This window comes from Gavia stellata, chromosome 4, assembly GCF_030936135.1.
Source record: "Gavia stellata isolate bGavSte3 chromosome 4, bGavSte3.hap2, whole genome shotgun sequence".
Classification (NCBI taxonomy): domain Eukaryota; kingdom Metazoa; phylum Chordata; class Aves; order Gaviiformes; family Gaviidae; genus Gavia; species Gavia stellata.
Window position 1 is genome coordinate 78727415 of NC_082597.1, and position 21182 is coordinate 78748596.

Here is a 21182-nt window from a genome sequence, read left to right on the forward strand (position 1 = left end):
TCACTTTAAACCCAGTGGAAGAGGGACAAACGGTTACACATTCCCTACTGCTTCTTCCAGGATCTACCAGCAACAGTCACAAACTTTCCAAGACCTAAATCCAGTCTGGAAAGATCACTTGGTAACTTATGAAGCATGCTGGCACTGCTGGAGTACAGAACCTTGTCTGTAACAGGACAAACATGCATTTTCAACACTACATATACATGCTATTTTTGTTCTCTGCCAAAGCAATCACTCTGATCAAAGACTGCCAGTCCTGTAAATTTATGACATCCAGTGTCTCTATTTTCACACTTAACAAATACCATTGTCAAAGCACTATCTGAGAGACTATTGCAGTAGATCAGGTAAAAGCAGCAAATCGCATTTTGGAAGAACTCCAGCCTTGCAGAACTACCTAGAGTGTGGTTGTTACTGATGTTTTCATATACGTACCTCCCCTGGCATCTTATCTTTGCTGCGGGCTGCTAGTTAGCATCATGCTATCAAGGCAGAAGGAGTAATTATTGCAACAGCAGTTTGCAGGGAAGCAGAGCTGTTTCCTGCACATGCCTACTATCACACTGGTATTTTCCAAATTCAGCTTCTTTCTTCTAAGTAGAAACATTGGCAGCAGCTTTCTGAGCGAGCACTTGGCAACTCTGCACTGGAAGCCGTAACTCTCACCTCCCAGACCACAAACTCACTCGCTTTTAGAAGCTGACTTTCACCCATCTTGCAGCCAAGATTTTAAAAAAACCCTGTTTGACACTGCATCTCTCAACTGGGTGTCCAACTTGACACACATACGTAAGAAGACTAATCTACAGAAGGAGGTACTTCTTAAAAAAACAAGCCCTTTAAAAATCCCTCTTTGGGTTGCTTTCTAAAGTCTTCAGGCTAAAGCAAAGTGGTACTTAATGTTACATCCAACAAACTGAATGTCTTTGCCAGGGCCTAGGTATTGCAGCTAATTAGGCAGCACTCCCTTTAGCATTTCCATTATTATTAACACGGGCTTCTAAAATAACAAATATAGCAGTTTAGCTAAGAATAAAAATGAAAGAGTGTCTGCCCACTCACACACATGCCAGTGAAACCTCCTCTTACTGCAAAAGCAGGCCCCTCTCTTTAAACAGACCACATTTATACAAGGAAGAAAAATGTTTTCTCTAACAGCGTATCACTTCACTGTGAAACCATCAAAGGGGCAAGAAACCAGTCCAAGGCCGGCCTGTAGGCACTGCATGTAGCTTGCAGAACTGCAGATCTGGAGACCGTCAATCCCCTTGACAGCACACCAGTCTTTGTGCTGCGGGCATCTTGTACGTGTGAGCAAAGGTATTGTTCCTTGACAGCCCCAAGTAAAGCACAAGATTTTAATTTAGCCCACAACAGAACAATTGAAAACAAGGAAAACTGGCTCTCTGGAGACATGGTCATTATTGGTTACAGGAGAGAAAGGAGGAAAAAAAGGAGCTTTTGTAACACTCACGACACACTAACTTCAGTCAGAAAGAACCCAAAACAACTGCCCTAAAGCCAGCAGCACCCTACTCCTTAAGACAGAGAGTAACTACTGCAAAGCTACGATTCTGTTTAATAAATGGAGGTTCAGCCTACCATTAACATGTTACCTGCTGAAAACATGCCATCCTTTTCCATTTGTAACCAGTATCACTACACCAATTTCTCCTCCAAAGAAGAGAATTGCACAGCTACGAATCCCTACAGATCTGGAAGGCTTGCACAGGGGTGTACTACAGTGAAGCGGCCCAGGGAATATGATATTGGAATAAATATTTAAGAGACTTCCTAGCTTTTTGCCTCCAACCTGCTACATGACTATGGTTTGACACTTCAGCTCTGTTTCTACTGCTCTCTCTCCCCCTCCCTGGGTCTCTCTCCCACGCGCATCACCCTCAACCAGCCATTCTCTCCAGACTAAAAACATTGTTATGAAATATCATTTATAAAACCAGAAACAGTCACAACCTTTATCTGTTGAGAAACCACTACCTCTATCTCATGACAGTTACAAGGTCTTAAGTAGGAACATGTGAGTTGAGAAAGAAAGGTCTTACTTAGAAAATGCCTCAGCAAAAGAACAAGGCGGCAATGTCTTTTTCTGCTTTTCCCCACCACTGGGCTTACAAACACCGTCCCCTGTGATTTTGATTACATAGTTTACTACCTTTTGATGTTGCCACTAGGGTTTTGCAGTAAAGAATATAAATCTTAATATTCTTCCATTCAATCATCAAAGCACTAAAGCATGGATCTTGCATTTGAAGAGACATATAAAGGCTTCAGATATAGCCACAGAAACTCCAATTTCCCCTCTGTCCTTTTGTTTTCTTTGAATTCTAGAAAATGTCCTCAACCTCAGGTTTAAGAGACAGTGACAAACAAGTACAATGTAAGCATTACATTCTTAATGGCTGCATTTTTCACAGTATTTTGCTGATGAAGAAATATTTGTGATTCCTTTTAAAGTTTCTTGCCAGGAAACTAGAAAGAAGAAGGATATGCCTATGCTGGATTTCCCCCTTTTGCCCCATTCAGAACAATACAGGATGAAAAATTTGAACCTGGAGTTTTCTTCATCGCTGGAACGTGCATAGGTACATAGAATAATTCAGGTTGAAAAGGACCTCAGAATTCACATTTTGACCCAGAAAACCCACAGACAACTCTGTGTTTATGGTTTTTGTTAATAAAGCAAAACTTATGTTATTTACAGGCATTGTTTTTGTTCAGAGGGGGAACAAAGCCCTTAAATCACTTAACACTGCAATATATGAACTGTCAAGTCTTCTGTTTTCCTTGCTGTTCTCATTTGCTCAATCTTTCTGCCAAACCAATAAGCTCAGGACTAAAGAGGCCAGTCCACGCTGGACAGACCCATGCTCTCCCTGGTGCACTCCACTGTGGCTATGCTATTCCACTCCTCTGGGATATTGCTTACGGAGGGAGCTCTCAGGTCCCACTCACCCTTTGCCCCTAAGATATTAGTAGAGTTGTCAACCACAGGAGAGTTTTCCCTCTGAGGTAATGGCTTATTATTTCCCAATACCAGATGGGGAACACAGGTGCAAAGAGTGCCAGCAACTTGCCCAAAATCACAGAAGAAATTCACAGAAGAGCAGACACTAAATCCAGATCTCTGAAGTTCAGCATTAATGGCTGGTATATTCCTCCTCAGCATGTGCACACAGGGTTATAGACTTCAACTGTGTTCCAGTTTAGAGAGTGACTCATTCCTCCCCCTCCTTCTGCAGCGCCAGAAACATTCAGTAAAAAGAACTATGAACGATAAAACCTCAGGTTGACTAAGGACTCAAAGTCTCAAGCAAAGCATCAGATGGATGACGGTCTTCTATACCCTGGCAACACCCAAAAATCTTCGTGACAGTAAAATATCACTAGCTGAAGGTGGTGCTCCTGGCCACGCTACAGTAAGGATATAAGGCAGACTGCCTCTCGTGCAGAGGATTGCACAGCTTGCAGGAACGGGACACCAGCCTTCTCCGAGTGCAACACCTACATCGTTAGTACCATCTACAAAAGCCAAATCATAAAGCCTCAGAGCCAAACATTAGAGTGAGCTTCAAGACAGGATTCCAAGCAAGTCCAAACCTTTTAATCTCTTTATATTGGAGATACCTAGAAAAGTTATTTTAGAAATAAATGCAAAACAGCAAAATTTTAAAAGTAGCTAAAAGCATACTTTGGATCTTACATTTTGCCTGCTTTTTCCCTTTTTCATGTTAGGCTCACAATCACTTTTTCCCCATTGGCTTCTAGGAGCAACTAGGCACACTCAAACATGGAACAAGTCCTAAAGGCATCATTCTTCCATTAAAAAAATAGGTTTATCTTGTCATAGGATCAATGCATTGAATTATATATATAAACAAATGAGATAGCCTGACATTGTTGAACAGAAGAAAGTGAAAAAATTCACGATAATTATTCTGATCCTGGAAGTTTTTAAAGCACCTGCATCCCCAAAGTACCTCATGTATACCTTTACATCTTTGTTTCTTTTTTAACTGAAAGGAAAAAAGTCACTTATGAAATACGATCCAGCATAAATCTGGTGAGCCAGACTAAAAAACACAGCATAATGCAATCTATGCTTGTAATATCAAAGAGGATGAAATTAGTTCCCCTTTCTTCACGTAAAACATGGCCTACTAACAATTCACATGATGCTTTGACTAGAGTTTAGTCACCCTTGTTATGAAAAACATGGGTCATACATTCAGATCTTCATTATTTAGGCAGAATTAAACTTCTCATTAAAACCAAGAAAAAAAGTATCTAACCATTCCTATGAAGTATATAAAAAGCTAGATCATGATTATTTAGGAAGCCACTGGGCTTACACAGACCTTTATCTCCAAGCAATGCGTTTGCTGCTTTGTTTCTGAGAAGATGAGCTCAGGAAATAATTAAGCAGAAGTGACCCTTATGATAGGGCAATAAACTCCTCTCCTCAGGACTGATTACTTAAATTACACTAAACATCCTGCGTATTATTATGGAGCACCAAGTTTTATGGAAATTTAAAATCCACCTCTCAAGGTCCTTTAAGGCAGGTAAGTAAACGTACTCCTTATTGAAAATATAACATTGCTAGACATTCAAGAACTCCTGTATTTGTTCTCTGAAAAAGCAGAGGAATAAATTTCTGGTGAAATCTTTCACAACTCTTAGCAGAATACTATAAATCCATTTAAAAACACTTCCCTCACCTTGCTGACGTTTCAGCATCTCAAGGCAATTAAATCAAACTCTTCACAGTGCAAAGACAGCTATAGCTTCACTGGCATTTTAATCCATCTCTCAAGTCCCTGCTGATCACATGGAGCCCTGTGAGACAGGACCAAGAACTTCCAACTCGCTTCTTTTTATCCAAGCTTGGTAGTTAGACATGCAAACAGAGACTGCAGCTAAAACTATCTATATTACTTCCAGATACAGATAATCGGAAGTAATACATCTTCCACATCCATTTGGTCAAGGGAAACACCACCCAAGCGTTCAAAGGCTAAGTGCTGCCAATCTTCCTACAGAAGACCCTACACCCTGCAGCCCCTATGGTTTGATAAAGTGGTAGCAACACCTAATGCCAATTTCCTGAAACTGAGAAGCCAGGCATGGAGGCAGCCTCTGGCAATTACTGAATACAGGGCCTCTCTCCTCCGCGTGGTAGCTTACAAAAAGCTAGATCACTATTGAGCCTTAGAGATTTTCATCACCCCAACACTAACATCAAAACCAGGGGCAGCCTCAGCCTGACTCACTGAGCACATCCTGGTTAAAGGGGAGAGACAGAAAGACCAACGATGCAATTTCCCACGAGGGAAACCTGACACAGTACAACAGATCAGGTGGCCTCAAATGCACTTCTGAATGTCCGGCACACTGTTGTACCTGGAAACACCCTGGAATGCTTTGAAATTGGTCCTAACGTGAAGGACTACTGATTGCCTCCATATGCTATGCTTTCTGACAGATCCAGCTATAAAAAAGAAAATTATGCAAAGAATATTTTGAAACACCAGATACAGCCTAAATACCAGCACCAGTACCCGTTTCCTCATTCTGCAGTGGCAGGAAGGACATGGCCCCAAAAGGAATTGCTCTTCATGTCACAATACCCTATCTGCCTGCAAAAGAACACATTCACCTCAGAGGGATTTAACTTTGAGACCCCTAATGAAACCTGTTTAAGGAACTCCCAGAGAAGAATGATAGAGAATATTACTGTTGCCAGGGTTCAGCTTCTGCATAGTACTAGCACACAGTCAGTACTACAGTACTAGAGACCAGGTAAACCAAAAATCACAAGAATTTCAGTTTTAAAACCTTGTTTCTAAAATGGGATTGCAGAAAACCCTATAAATCTTTATATATAGTATTCATGCCTTTAACAGTAAGAATTCAGATGGACTCTTGCTGCATCTGATTAACTTCAGTCAACAGAACTGCTGTTGAAGTGTACCCAGGTTACCACAACTCCTCTACAGGAGCAGTATCGTGCTGTATCTGGTGTTTCTGTATCATGACTGTATTTTATTTCCTGCATCAAGAATAGTAATTAATACATTCTTTGGGATCACACACACAAAAAATGAGCAACCTTGATTCTCTGACATTACCCTGTTTAGCCCAGGGGGCTGCAAACAGACCAAAAGCAGCCTGTTCTATGTTCTTTTGAATACCGACTGGAAGAAAGTAGCTTCACTATTCAGTGGGCTCCTGAGACCATGAATTGATTTTGTACAGACATTCTCCTTACACCTTATCATTCACTTCATAGGAATACTTTCAATGTCAGCGAGCTGCTACCCTGATCCTACTTAGCCCGTTTACAAGGATAAGTAGATGTAACAATCAATACTAACTATTTAATTGCAGGGTTTTGTTTTTCCTCAAAATGTAGCTGGAACATAAGACACAGTTTATTTCAAGTGTTGAAAAGTTTGCATCCTCTGAGTTTTTTCTATTGATCAGCATCCTGAACACAGATGATGAGAGGGAAGACCAACACGCTTAATCCTTCAGGAAATTCAGTTTTTCATTTATTTGGAAAGAATCCAACCAGATATACTGTTAAATTCTTAGAAGACCTGTCCTGAACTGTAAAGCTAAGCTGTATTTTAATCCCTAAAACAGACCTCCCATCCATCTTAAAGTTCGAAACAGAACCCAGACTTCAAAATGGATTTGCGACTAGTATCCTATTAAAGATTTAGAGAGAATACTGCTGGAACAACAGAACCAAACAGTTAAGGTATCAACCAGAACTACAGTATTACGTACATAGAGATGGGTTTTTTAAAATACCCCGACTATTCCCATTGTCAGGCTTACAGATTCATAATTCAGCTCTGAAGGAGTCATTTTCAAAAAACTGGGCATTGAGCAACTTCTGCTGGCATCCAAAAATTAACAGCAGCATGCCTCGTTTTAAAAAGTAAACTGCTTACTTAGTTGGAGCAACAATGTTCTGAAGGGTATTATAGGGTTTTTTTGTTGGGGTGGGGTTTTGGGTTTTTTTTTTTTGTTTTTAAAAAAAATCTTGCCTCCTTATTTCAGCATCTCCAGTCTGACTGTTATAATTTGAACATGTATACTCTTGAGCAGGACATGAAAAATCCCATAAAGCTTCATCTCTATTAAAAAGAAAGAATAAACTAATAACCCAACTGCTCAAAAAATATGAAAAAGCTGTAATAAAAAAAGACCACATTATACTATTGATCTGGGATGATGTGTGTCAAGCTCCTGACAGAAGCTAGCCTTCATAGCCACATTACAAATCCCCTGAAACACTGGTCTGTAATGGAAAGCCTGACAGGCCATTAGTGACAACAGCATGAACAAGGTTCTAATAAACAATGAAAATGGAATTTTAAATGAACCAGCATAAAAAAAAACAGTTATTTACCCTGGAGGGCTGCAGCCCTACAGTTTACCCCAGATTGCCATTCTCCATGACCTGATCCTACACAGATATTCCTAAACATCCTGTGCTTGACTGCAGAAGTGGCAGGATGGGCTCCTAGGGCACAAGACCTCAATACTCCTTCTGACACCAGTTATTTTCTCTTCAGCCCAAATATTCAAGATCATTATTTGCCTCTGTCTGCAATCCTACAGAATCCTATCCCAACATCACAAGGTCTCCCAGTCCCAGTGTTATTTCTCTTATTTGTCCCCCTCACAGTCTCCACCACCGCAGCACAGAAACACACCACAGCAAAATCACAGCCTCTCTTCTGCTCTGTGATACCAACAGAAATCAATCTCATCAACAAAAAGCATGCCACCTAGCACAGCCTTGCCAGAAAGGAAATTTCCCAGCAGCCGCCTTCAACTACTTGGTTCTCACTGATGCATTACAGCAAGAGACATTACCTTAAAACTTGGCACTGCACCTTGGTTTTAAGATTGCCTGCTCCAGCCCTGATGCAAGCATCCAAAAATCACCTTTCATCGGACTTACCTGAGTCTGATGTCCTTGGAGCACAAACAGTACTGCTCGCATGAGTACTCTCCGCTGAGGCCCACCCCAGACCAGCACCACAAGCTCCTCTCTCCCACCCTCTGTTCTCTAGCACACCCAGCCCTGCTCCTTGCTGGGACAGAAAACAAGACAGATCCCTCACAGGACCCAGTGAGCACATTCCTCACCCCATCGGTCCTGCACACAGGGCTGCTGGACAAGCAGAAACACATTCCCATCCCATGACCAAACCCACTGGGTCTCAGAATTGGCTCCAGCTGTGGTTTCTCCTACACCACCCTATCCAAGCACTCAACTGCCCATCAAATGTATCCATACATGCTTGATTTCTGAAATTTCTCCCAGACAGTTTTCTACACCAGGCAAAAAAGGGAGCTTTAAAATCACCTTTTCCTTTTACCTCTAAAAAAAAAAAATATAAAAAAATCACATTATACCCATTTTCATGCTGGAATTCCTTTGCTATTTGGCTCATCTTTCTCCAACACAAATCTGAGATTCGATACCCAGGGTGAGCTGGTTAAATCACTTTGATTTCGAAGTACCTACTTTAACTCTGATTTAAATAATCTGTCCTGATCTTGCTTTGCATTTGTACTTTCTAGAACTTTTCCTGGAAAGAAATACAGATTCTTCCTGGCTGGAACACTGTGATTTATTTATTTTTTACTGACTAGGAAGCTACTCTATAAACATTTTTTTTTTAATTTTACTATAAGTTACTTACATTAGTATTTTTTTTCTTCAGCATTTGACAATTCATTTTTTATTGAACATTTCAATATTACAAATATTAAGGTACAAGTCATAAAAACTGTATTTTAAACTCAAATTAAATCCTTCTAAGTGTGTTAAATGAAAAGAAAGTAAATTAAACTAACTCATTACAGGGGACATCACCCGTAGTTAGTGAATTTGGTTGTATATGTGTCTCAAGTTTTCATTAGGACAGATATGATTTTCTCACTTTGTTATTCATAGATCAAAAGAAAACAAAGCTTCCCAGCTTCTGTAGTTTCTCACCTTTGACTGGACACGTCACTGAACTAACAGCAGGAAGAACCATGAATGAAGAATATGTTTTGTTTCTGCATGAAAGCTACTCCTGTCAAACCAGTTCTGTACTGCAGCAAATTCTCAGCAGTCATTTCCACCTACTCTGTGGTTACGCTTTCTTCAAAGCCTCAGAAGCAAATATATCTGTCTTGAATATTATAATTTAATTAACAGTTATTACACTATGATAGAGTTAAGGCCTGAATCTAGCACTTTCAAATCCCAATTACTCATTCTTCTTTTTATTTCATTTTAACCTCTTTTGCTTTCCAAAAATTTCTTCCGCCGTTCTTCATCCTTCTACCCACGTTCTCGCACTTGGGTCTTTATGTTTCCATCATATTTTCACAACATGCACGTGCACAAGCACTTACTGTATGCCACCTCACCTTTCCTTCTCTCAGGAAGGCCAGAGACCTATTTATTTCCAGGATTTATTCATCAAGATAATTTGGCACATGAATCATCCCACTGTCTTTACTCACATGACAAGCCCCGAGGTGCACTGCTGCACAAACAAGTCCAAGAGATCCTCAGACTCTGAGGATGAACGTTCTTCCTCCTGTGGTCCCTATGCCAAGTACACCCTCCTCTGCCCTCCCCTCAGCAGCAGTTGGTCAAATACGAGAACACCTTCTCTACTACCGGGAAACCAAACAGAAGAAACACTTCATCACTGATAAGACTATTGGGCCTTCTGCAGGGTTTGGCCTCTCCACTGGCATCTGTAACCACCGCCACCACAGATCATGGTGGCAGCAGTTTTCAACTGCTTGTTTACTCCCCATTTCCTGCAGCCCACAGGGCAACCACCTGCTTCTCAGGATCCTTACGACTTCTCCACCTTTCACCTGGCTAGATATCTCCATTACCGATCAGCCATGGTTCAAGACATTATTCAGATCTACCTATTTATTTTTTCTTACTCATTTTAAGTTCCAGTATGCACCAAGTCACACCTCCACCCAAGCGCACTGTGCTACACCGAAGGTAGGGCAATTTGTCACTGGAGGACAGAAGGACACAGGGAAATTCAGCATCTGACAACATTACACAGTAATGTAACCAAAAATAAAACCCTCCCGGTTCAGGGCTTTGGCCAAAAAGGTTAAGTTCAGAGCCTTACGTGCAGCCTGGCTGAGAAGACATACAGCAAGTCTATCACTCCCCCAGAACAAGACCTATTTTGCCAGTGGACTGTTCTAACAAACACATTTCAAAACGAGCTTTGCGTACAACACTAGTGTAATACTCTGCACAACTAGATGACACTAACATCCAGCCGAGACTTCTTCTCAGAGCAGCAGCATCCTTCCCCCTAAGCAGCTTGGTAAGGGGTCACGCATGAGTCATTTTGAAGCGTGATGTGAGATTTGCTGTATTTTCTGCATTACACAAACAGGACAATATGGAAAATCCCATGCAAGGGGATTTACATTTTTGGACAACAGTTGAACAAATGCTCATGTTATATTTCTGAAATAAAGCAATTCCTCTCACCAAAACCCCATGTCAGCAAAAATAGCAATTTCCTCCTTAGGCTGAGGAATAGGGGGTCACTTAACAGAAATACACAAAATGAGAGAGGCCACCCAAGTGATGTCCCGTTTTGTTGTGAAGGGGTTACCAGCACTTGGGGAAAACGCAGAATTTAACATGGTCCAAGTTTTTGCCAGCTGATTTCAAGAGAAATCAGAAAAACTCACAACAGGTTTAACCTACTGACACAGCTGAAAAAGATTTGGCCATTACAAAAAGAAACACCACTAATACAAAACCAGCTGTGGGTACACCCATCCTGCAGCCCAACAGGTGACGTGCCACAGGTTGGATCGTTGGGACTGTTTCAAGTAACAGCACCCAGGCACAAAATGCAGACAAAACCTGTGTGTCAGCCACCTGAACCTAGAAGGGACTGTGACTACTTTCATGAGTACTGAACTCCAGGAAAAGCCTTTACATCTGCTGTGCTGCTAGTGCCCAGCATAGCTGGATTACAGCTATTCTGACTATGTCGCATGCCCTGCAACAGCATTTGCTAGCGCAGTCCAGACATGCATAAATTTAAGCCATAGGATTACACCTGATAACCTTCTGTTCATCTACAATTTCTACCAAGCACCATTCCAAAAGTTCAGTGTTTTTCCTAAGAGAAGTATTTAAACTATTTACTTCCCTACTAATAAATACAGAATAGGGAAAAAGAGCACTCATTCACTAGGAGTGATGATGTTATAAATCTGGTAACATGCAGCACACAATGAAATGAAGATCTTGGAAAAATCCTTCAGTATACAAAAGTGGAGATTTATAGCACAGAGAGATTCTCTGGCTCCTAGACCTTGAGGAAGCTTCCCACTATGTTCCTCCCAAACTTTAGGTAATAATATGTACAGATTTAAAAAAGCTGGTCAGATGCTGTGACAATTTAAATGTCCCTATGGCAACCTGAGCTTGCCACCCCTAATCCTGAGAGGGGTCCCACTTTGTGACTCTGCCGTGCTTGGGGCTTAGCAAGGGGAGTGCCAGCGGGAACTGATATTCAGCAACTGTGCTCAGAAATAGCCACCGTAGAACAGATTTTCCCTGCGTTAAAGTCGCCATGCTGTCCCACAGCCACCACAGCTGAAGGTCCATCACACCCACAGCTGCCCAGGGCAGGGAGATCTATGGCACTCTTGCACCCACAGGACACTGCACTTGTGAGAAAGGCGTAACAGCTTGGCAAACTGCAGTGTTTTCAACTAAAAGTTCAGCTCCATTCCCTGAATATAAAAACTGAACATCCGAGGCACTCCTGTGGTGACATATAACCTATTTCCACACAGGTATAGATGTACACAGCCAAATCTCCACAGCCAGGATCAGCCCCTCAGTGCAATGAGCTAAGCCATTCTCCTGAGCTTTTCCTTTCAAGCCTTAATCCGGTAGAAGAGAGGTGCAATACTGTCCTATTGCTTGTGTGGTTATCCCAAAGTTACACAGCAGGACTTCTCGTGATGAGCCACTGTGGATATGCGTTCAAACAAGTGGAAAGGAAGCATTTCTACATTCTTACCGGCCAACACAGGTTTTCCCTTTTCCATTTTCAGTAAAAGAAAGCGATGGTGGTACTTCTATTCCTGCGTCTTTATTTTCATTCAAACATGACATGGCCAAACATGAGCTGACAACAGCTTTTCAATGAATGCAATCTCACAGGCATTTAGATTTTGTGGGTTTTTTTCTGTTGTTTACAGTTTCTTTGCCACAACACTTTATTTGGCCCTGTAATGTTTTTATACTACAGTAAAACCTGGAGATCCAATTCCATTAGAAGAAAGCAAAAAGAAACAAGACAGACTCCTCATTCCTCTTTGTTTGCACAAGCTTTCATTATATTCAAGGCAAAAATAAAGAAGGGAGAGCCCATTCCTGCCTGTAATGACCACAGTAAGCACTGGCAGACAAACCAATGCACAAGGGTCAGCCGGAGAACGGGAGATTTCCCATGCCAATCCACACCACAAAGCCAGTAAAACTCGAATAAAAACTCATTCTGAGGAAAACTCAAAACGGAGACTTTTAGGACCTTATAAATGAGCTGAGGAAGTATGAGCCATTAATAAAGGTCACATGGAAGAGACAAGACGTATTGCACATCAGTGTCCATAATTTAAAGCCCCGACCCTGCAAAGACTTCTGGGCATTCATCCCCTTAGAGCACAGCTCCAGTCCAGGATATACAAAAGCTCTGAATAAGGGAGATACCGTTCCTCACATCAAAAACTTGCCTCTATGATCTTTACTGTTGCACATAAAAATCAATGACTTCTATTCATTAGCCTAGCCAGAAGAGTTTCCTGATACGAAGGATTTTGGTTAAGGGAGCTATCATACCACTCTGTCGCCTAAAGTCAACTGAATTTCAACTTCAAACTTTTATTTTGCAATGCGTAGGCTTTGCCAAAAGCTAAATAAAGATGTATCATGTAAAATTTGCACAGGTCAAGATGTAAATAAACAAGATAGCCAGAAAGCTGAAGAAAACCTCCACAATTTAAAAAATTAACTGACCACCAAGAGCCACAACGTTATGTGCTTACTAGACCATGGCAAGCAGCGTGAAGTCATTTACTCAGAGAAGGGAGGTGTCTGACTCAGAAGAGGAAAAAAAATATCTACAGAAATCATTTGAGAGCCATACGATCGCATGCATGGGCAAAAGTAACAAAAAATTTGTTCTGTTTATATTCCAAAACACATGACACATAGTTTATACTCAAAAAAAAAAAAAAATCATCAGCCGATGTGCGTAGTGCCTTCTGACCATTTTTCTCCAAGGGCATTTCAGACAATGGAGCAGACAGCTGCTCCCTCCGGTTCCCGGGGACTTCGGAAGGCAGAAGGGCCCACCCCCGCGGCAGCAGCACACAACAGGTTTCCAGGCCACCGCCGCCGGCTGCGCACGGCGAACCAGGAGCCCGAGCCAGCCCGCAGCCGCGGAGGGGCGGAGGGTCCCCGCTCCCGCCGGTGTCCGCCCGGCCCCGGGGCGCCGCGCTCGCCCCTCCGCACCCGCCCCGCCCCGCGCAGCCCGGCGGGGAGGCCCCGGCCGCCGACTCACCGAGGCCGCTGATCTCCTGGCGGAGGCCGGCGCGGCTCCGCTCCTCCGCTATCGCCCGCAGCATCTGCTGCAGGGAGCGGTCCAGGTCGCCGTTGGCCTCCTCGTCCCTCGGCCCGGCGCGGCCGCCGCTCCTGGCAGAGGCCATGCTGCCGCTGCCGCCGCCGGCGATGATCTCATGTCAGGCCGCCCCGCGGAGGCGGCCGCGGCACCCGGCGCTGCCGCCCCCGCCGCCCGCACAGCTCTCCCGGCAGCAGCGGCGGGCGGAGCCGGGGGCCGCCCGGTGGCAACGAGGAGAAACCCTCCCCGGCCCCGCTTCCTCCGGCTCGGCGAGGGGCGCGACCCTCCCCGGTTCCCCCTCAGAAAGTTTCCCGGGCGTCGACCGGCAGCCCCCCGGGACGCCGCGGCCGCTTCCACAAGCGCTGCCCAGCCGCGCTCCGCCGCTTCCTGCTACAGCGGGCACGGGGGGCGGCACCGCCGGCTCCTGGCCCCGCCCCCGCCCCGCCCCATGGGCGGGGCGGGGGCGGGGCCAGGAGCCGGCGGGGGCGGCCCCTTTCCCGCGGCGGGCGCTGCGTTACCCGTAGTCGGGGTTTCCTGGCGGTAGTTGGATATAAACCCAAAATATTTACGCGGGCCTTTTGCGACGCAAACCTGCTGGAGACCTGACTCCTTGCTGCACAAACACACCTTCAGCTGTAGGGGTTAGGAAGGAAAAACTTCCTCCGGCAGCTATCAACAGAGTAAGAAAACACAGAGCGCTACCATCAATGGGTTGGTCTTCCGAGGACACCAGCAAGAGCCCTCTCACCCAGGATGAACCCCATGCCTCCACCCACAAGTATTGCTTTTGATGTTCTATGCTGGTGAAAAATACCTTTTCCTGCAGGAAGAGCCAAGCAGAAAATGCAAATTAGTATTTCAGGTGGTCTGTAACCCCACAAGGCCAAGCAGAAAGATAAGAAAATCCACCCGCAGTCAGGATCTGCGAGGAGAGCAGAGCCACGCGCTGGGCCATCATCCTGGGCAGCCCACGCAGTCCCACGTCCCTCTCATCTAAAGATCTTTTGTTTCCAGTCAGGCTTCCTGGACACCTTCTTCCCCATCCTTCCCTCTCACTGTCCCCCACAGATTTGCAGCCAGACTCTTGCCACTGCAGGCAGAGCTCTCCTGCCTGCCCCACTGACATCAAATCTCCTGAGCTGCTGCTTCCTTCTTGCTCGCCTGTCCCCCGCCAGCTGTAACCATACGTGTACAGCGCCATGGGATCAGAACCCAACCTAAGGCATCCCTTGAAGTGTCTGCCCAGAGCTGGGTCACCTCTCCTTTAGCGTTAGCACGTCTCGCTAGTGAGGTATAACATAAATCAGGAATGGGCCATCTCAGGGAATAGGCCAGCTTGTGCTGCAGAGGTTAGACGTTGGACCCCAAGCCCTGTTGCTGCTGCTCGTTGTCCCCAGCAGATACCAACATCAGCCAAACCTTTATCAGCTCATAAATTAAGGATTTGCGCTAAACCACAGATGGAGAGCAATATAACTGCCTTCGCAGTTCTTCTGCAAACAATTCGATCAACATTTTTTTCTTTATAATGTTACTTTATGCTCTCCTTAGTTCCTAAAAATATTGTAAGGCTTATGCAGCCTTTTATTCTCTCTGAAGTCCTATTGGAAACTTAGCAGGCCTTGAAGGCGCTGGTGGGAAGGAGAGAAGGGGACAGAGGACTTAAGACTTGAGTTGACATCATTTGAGAGTTGGGCTTTTTGCTACGGCTTAATAAGAAAGAAAAGTTTTCAAATGCTGCATGATCATTCTCCAAAATAGTATACATTTGTGCCATGTTTTCAATTTCAGTTTCATGTCAACTTCTGACACTAATAAACTAACACTCAGACACCTGCTGAATGCTATTTACAGCCATATACTGATTTCCCACTACAGGGGTATAGACGAGTATTTTCTATGGGAGGCCTCTATGCTGAATTGGACACATGAGAGAAATGTGAAGTCAATTCAGCATTTTGCTAGTAAAATATCTAGTTTTTTACAAAGCAATGGAAAGCATGGACATACAATCACGGGACTTAAGCACCTCTTCCATTGTTAAATCTGATAGTTCTCTTTCTCAGCGAGAATGAAGGTTTGCAGTCACACACTGGCCCTGTAAATGCATGCTTTAGAGTTACTTATTCCACTGGCTTACAAAAGGGAAGAACAGCAGAAAACTGTCCTGTACTGTTAGTCCCCAAGTTGTTTCTGACATTGCCAAGATATGACACTTAGGACAGGAGGAAGGAATCTCTCTGCTGCCAGAGGAGCTCACAGTCTCATTTACCTTGTGTCATGCTGTACTAGCTAAGGATTGGGCATTTTTCCCCAGTAGATTACTGCTTGATCCCAACACCACTGTCATGTTAGGGGTACATGGAAATACGTGACACTTGTTGTGTCACCAGCCAGTAGACAATCCTGCAGCAGTTTCTTTAGAGCCTCCAGCAGCTCAGCCCCTCTGCTGAGCCCTCAACACTCCCCCTAATGTTCCAGCAACCCTGCTTAAAAAAAGAAATTAAGCAAATCTTCTGCTGCCCCATCCAGACCTTTTGTGTAACAAAACAGTATTCCTGCCCCTATTCAGTTCCTAGCCCTACCTTCAACTTTCTCTGGCTTCTACCAACACAGCCCATGGACAAAATCCTTAGTTGTTTCTCTTCTCGTAGGCCTCCCTAGCCAAGCACACCTCCTAGTAGATGACAGCTCTTGATCAGAAGATAGAGGGATAAAGTCTGTTTTCTTAAAGGGGCTATTGATGAAGTACCCTTAGGATCAGTTAGAAATCTGAAATGCTAATTAATTTTGGGTTTTAAAGATCCCATGGTACATTTTAAAACAACAAACTCCTCTGTCTAGCCAAACTCTTGATATAGAGGGGGGATTGTATTCTATCTTTACATATTGTTCCTGAAGGTCTTCCTCACTGACACTTAGCACCATGTTATCACTATAATTGGTATCAGGAGTCCTCTCCTACCATGCATTCTCTCACTGAACTCAATTACACACAAAATAATAAATTCTCTATCTTGCAAAGGGGTAATGGGTGTTAGGTCCCTGGGGGCACTAATAGGCCTTAATGGCCCTGACCAGCCTCACCTGGGGCCTCCACACACACTCCCAGGTTGGGGACTCTGTTTAAATAATCTCAGTGCTGAGGGTCTGCTTGGGCTATGGTGAAGGAGTATTGGCCTTTGGTTCTGCTACAGTTGTGTCTATGTCTGGCTATGGATGCTGTTGATCTGGACCTTGACCTATAGGCTGACTTCTCGGCTTGGCCATGGACCTGCCTCATGACCATGGAGGTACCTTTTGACCTAGGCTCTGATTTACCCTGTTCCCTTGCTTAGGTTCTGTAGTGCTGTGCTGTGGCCCACAAGGTCACCTCCCAGTTCCCTGGCCCCCAGGAAACTTCCAGCCTGTGCAGTGCCCTGACAATAGATGCCTATGCTTTCTTGTATAATAATGCACTATGTGTCCTAATGTAAAATATGTATATTGATCAGTTGTGGGTCAGAGGATAGGCTGGATGCATATTTTTAACTTAGGATGTGTGTTCTATATAGTAGAAACCTAAAACAATAGACAAATTCAAGTTTGTTGTAAATAACCAGCTGACTTAATGTAGTAAAATATGTCTTTTTGCATTAGTAAATAATAGTCAAGTGTTGCCACACTTAAACAAAAGTCAAGCAAGTTATTTATGTAAGGCTATATTTTCTTTGCTATATTTATTTTAGCAGCAGCTAATAGTGATAGTCTGCAATGCATGTTAATAAGACCACATGGTGTGTGAATATCTAACAATTAAAATGAGTTTGCAAGTTAGCAGATATGGGCTTACTTAATGCTTTTGAATGTATTTCTAATGGATGAGTCCTATACTATATATGCCTTACAGTACTGACCCTGTCAAAACTTGTGTAGCTACTTATATCCTGTCAAAAAGATGAGCATTATTTATGAGCTTCAAGCTCTGTATGTGCATAAACTTTTGCAGGAATAGACTTTGTAATTCTGAAGCTTTGAAAGTCCTATTCAACCCATTACAAGCATGCAAAATACCCTCATTTTTCAAATGTCTTTCTTTACTGATAATAATAAATTCAGATTTATAACAGCTGCATATGGCAAATGCATTTTATAGCCACTTTAAAGATACAGGGCATGAAATGCAGTTTTGTGCTGATGAGATTAAGCAATTTGCTTAAAAATAGAAAATCCTAATTATATTTTAATGATAAATTGGGGTATCTCCATCTTCAACAGTCTGTTGCTTTCTGCTGAAAGCATGCTCATGGGTCAGTGGGCCATCCAGCGAGTTTACATGCAGAGATTAATGTTCCAATCTTTAACTGTCTCCCTAACTGCCTCAAGGCATTCTGACTTAGGACACAGCAGTTTTGGGCCTCCCATTATAAACTGTGTTAAACTGGTCAGCTAGAAAGATAATTCAAAGTTACTTCTGGAACTTTCCAGTGTTCAGCCCAGGACTAATTCTGTTCCCAAGATTAAACCTACAATTAAAGCTTCTGAAAGTTCTACCTATAGAATACTACAAGATTTTTTCAGCTAAAATAATCCTTTGTAGTTACTCTTCTGAATGCACAGCAGAGTACTTAAGGTGATGTATTTCTGAAGTTAGAGAGGGTTCTACCTGTTTATTTTTCTTTTGTCCTTCCCCCTTTCTTTGTACTACTCTTGTCATCCCTGTCACTGCTTTTAGTAGTTAATTGCCATGAGATATGCTGAGTGGAAGCCAGAGATGCTCAGTCTTGCGTTGTAGAAGTAGAAACATGTGTCTGAACTTAAATGAATAGCTTTCAGTCCAGCCTGATCTCTCTCTCTCCTGCAGCCAAAACCACTGAGCCTTCTTCACCTGAGCTTTTTATCTTAGATTGCTCCTGTGTTGCTCTTGAGAGTGTCATTATCTTAATAGGATTGAGATGTGAACCATAGCCTTTGTGATAACAGGCTCCTGGGTTTTATAAGTCACTTGCAGAGGACCCCTGTTTCATTGTTTTCCTTGAGCTGTACTTGCATCCAGAAACACCTCACCACTTATGAACCCACCCCAAGCCCTCCATCAGCTCAGCAAATTTGAAGTCCAAGTAAGAATTCATCTTTTTTTATTACATAGCTAAGCTCTTGCCTAACAGGAAATGGGGCAGTCCCTGGGTAAAGGCAAGCCCCTTGCAGGAAGGCAGCACTGCCAGTCTGGGTATGGCTTTGCATTCAGGGCAGAGGATTCTGCTGAAAAAAAGGAACTGGCTGGGAAGCTGTCTGAGACAGCAGAGGTAGCACGGAGCTTGCACAGGCCAAGTATCTGCTGAGAAGTCTGTCCAAAGCAGTGACAAACTTAGCATTGCTTTTCGCTGGAGTGTTACTTGAAGCTAATCTATTGCTAAGTTCCTTGAGGTGTTTACCTTACCTATGTCTTGTCTTTATGCATCTGTGCTCTTTAGCCTATATATATGTTGCAGGTTTTGAGTGCATAGGCAGTAATAGAAAAATAAATGTTCACCACCTCTTGGGGACACAGGATTTCTGAACTGTGAATATGTGAAAGAGTGCTCCAGTGTTGCCTATATCCTCTGAGATGACAAGTCTGGTTGAAGAGAACTGGGTGGGGAAACTGCAGTGGTTCAGCAAGATGAGTCAGAGTTGTGGACTGACCTTGCGGAACACCAAGCTGCACCAATCTGGCCGCTGCCGTTGGGATCTTGCATGCTTGCTGTCCACTTTGGATGATGCTGAAGGCTTATGCAAGATCTGTCTGTAAACACAAAGAACAGGTTTCAGCTTGCCTTAAGGAGCAATTTAAATCCTAGTAGACAGTAATAGAGGGTATAAAAGAAATTACTTGTTCAAAGAAGTGATCAAATCATGCATAGTTTATAAAGAACGTAGTGATTAATTTCTTAAGTATTTTGGGAAAAGATGTGTGATAATTTTCCAAAAATAAACTGAATTTTCAGCAGTAATTTCTAAATTACATTGGAATTTGGAAATGAGGTTTTAAACTCCTGAATTTTTGTGTACACTTCCAGAAATGTAGGGGCAAAATCAAATTTGAGTAACAATTGGATGAATGCAACTAGTAATGACTGAATCTTTTATTTCCAGAAATATCTAACCAAAAGGGTATTTGAAAAGCTTACAATTTTTGTAATAGACCAGCATTTTTATTTTACTGTTTTTAATGTTATGTTGATTACATTATATTGTATAGTTCTGTTAGCATTTCAGTATTAATTTTAATGAACATTAGTTAATATTTTAAGTAACAGGCAAAATAAGAAAGAACCTGTGAGTAGAGAGCAAAAGAAATTGTACTCTCCAGAAGACCTGCTTTTATAGGCTGGGTTGCTCTAAATGGCACAAGCAACAGCTCTAGATAAAGAACTTGGTATGGTGGGTTTTCTTTGGATTCATAGTTACTTAAGCAAACATTCAGAGTGGGTTAACTACATTCAAGACAATTCAGGTAATTTTCAACACTTTATCTCTAGGGCAAAGGTTTTCTCTACAAATCAGTTGATTGAACTCCACTCAGACCCTCTTCTTTCACTGACACCTAATCAGAATATTTCTTTATCTTTGTAAGATATTCTGCTACTCAAATATATATAATACATTAATTAGGGGGGGAAGTTTCAAATTAGAAAAATTCTTTCCTGCTTAGAAAAAACAATTTTATTGTCAGGAAGATCTTGGGTGAAATCTGGCCTTACTGACTCAAGTTCGTAAAAGAAATATGCCAGTGGGTATCAGTGAGGTCAGGACTTCATCTTGTGGTTTTTAAACTTACTCAATACTTTCCTCTATGCCTCTGTAGAATATAGATAGTAAATGTCTCTTAAAAGGCATCAAGTAATTTATGTGTGCAAGGAGCTCAATCTCTAATTTTGTGATGGAGAAGTTGTGTTCAGACTCTAAAGCAAAACAAAGAAGCTGAAGGCTCAAGGTACTATTAATGATTAAAGAAAAATATACAAAATGTTGCCTTTTTCTCTCAAGAGTCAAAAAATAATGATCTTTATTTTGGGAGGGGGGAAGGAAACCTGTGAAAACAGGAATTTTATTCTGAAGATGGGTCTCCAACTGTAATGGTACATTGGTGATTTTGAGTATCTTATTCATGACGATGCCATGCATTTTTTCCACACTAGCTCAAGGTTAGATGCTAAGGTATTAAGCCCACTCAGTTGTCTCCATGATTTTCCTTTTCCACCAGTACTAATGATTCACCAGTGGTGAACTGAGAAAATGCTGTTAGCTAGGGTAGCTATAGCTGTGTAAGCTGTGGAAAGGATCTCAACTCTTTAGTGGCTTGTAAAGCATTTATTAGTGCCCAGAGTGATTATTACTTCTGAGAACTCTTAGCAATGCTCCTTTCAATAAATGTTTTTATAAATCATGGGATCTGCTGTTCTTGCAGAAAATAATAAAATT

At 42.7% G+C, this 21182-nt stretch overlaps 1 protein-coding gene across 1 annotated transcript in view; it reads right to left on the bottom strand.

Annotated features, from left to right (window-relative positions):
* The window catches only part of KIAA0930 (KIAA0930 ortholog), a 74703-nt gene extending 60876 nt beyond the window's left edge, over positions 1-13827 (bottom strand). The window contains exon 1 of the mRNA XM_059816925.1: positions 13683-13827. Coding sequence (XP_059672908.1) covers positions 13683-13827 — 145 coding nt within the window. The remainder of the gene's footprint in view (positions 1-13682) is intronic.
* Between the last annotated feature and the right edge of the window lie 7355 nt (positions 13828-21182).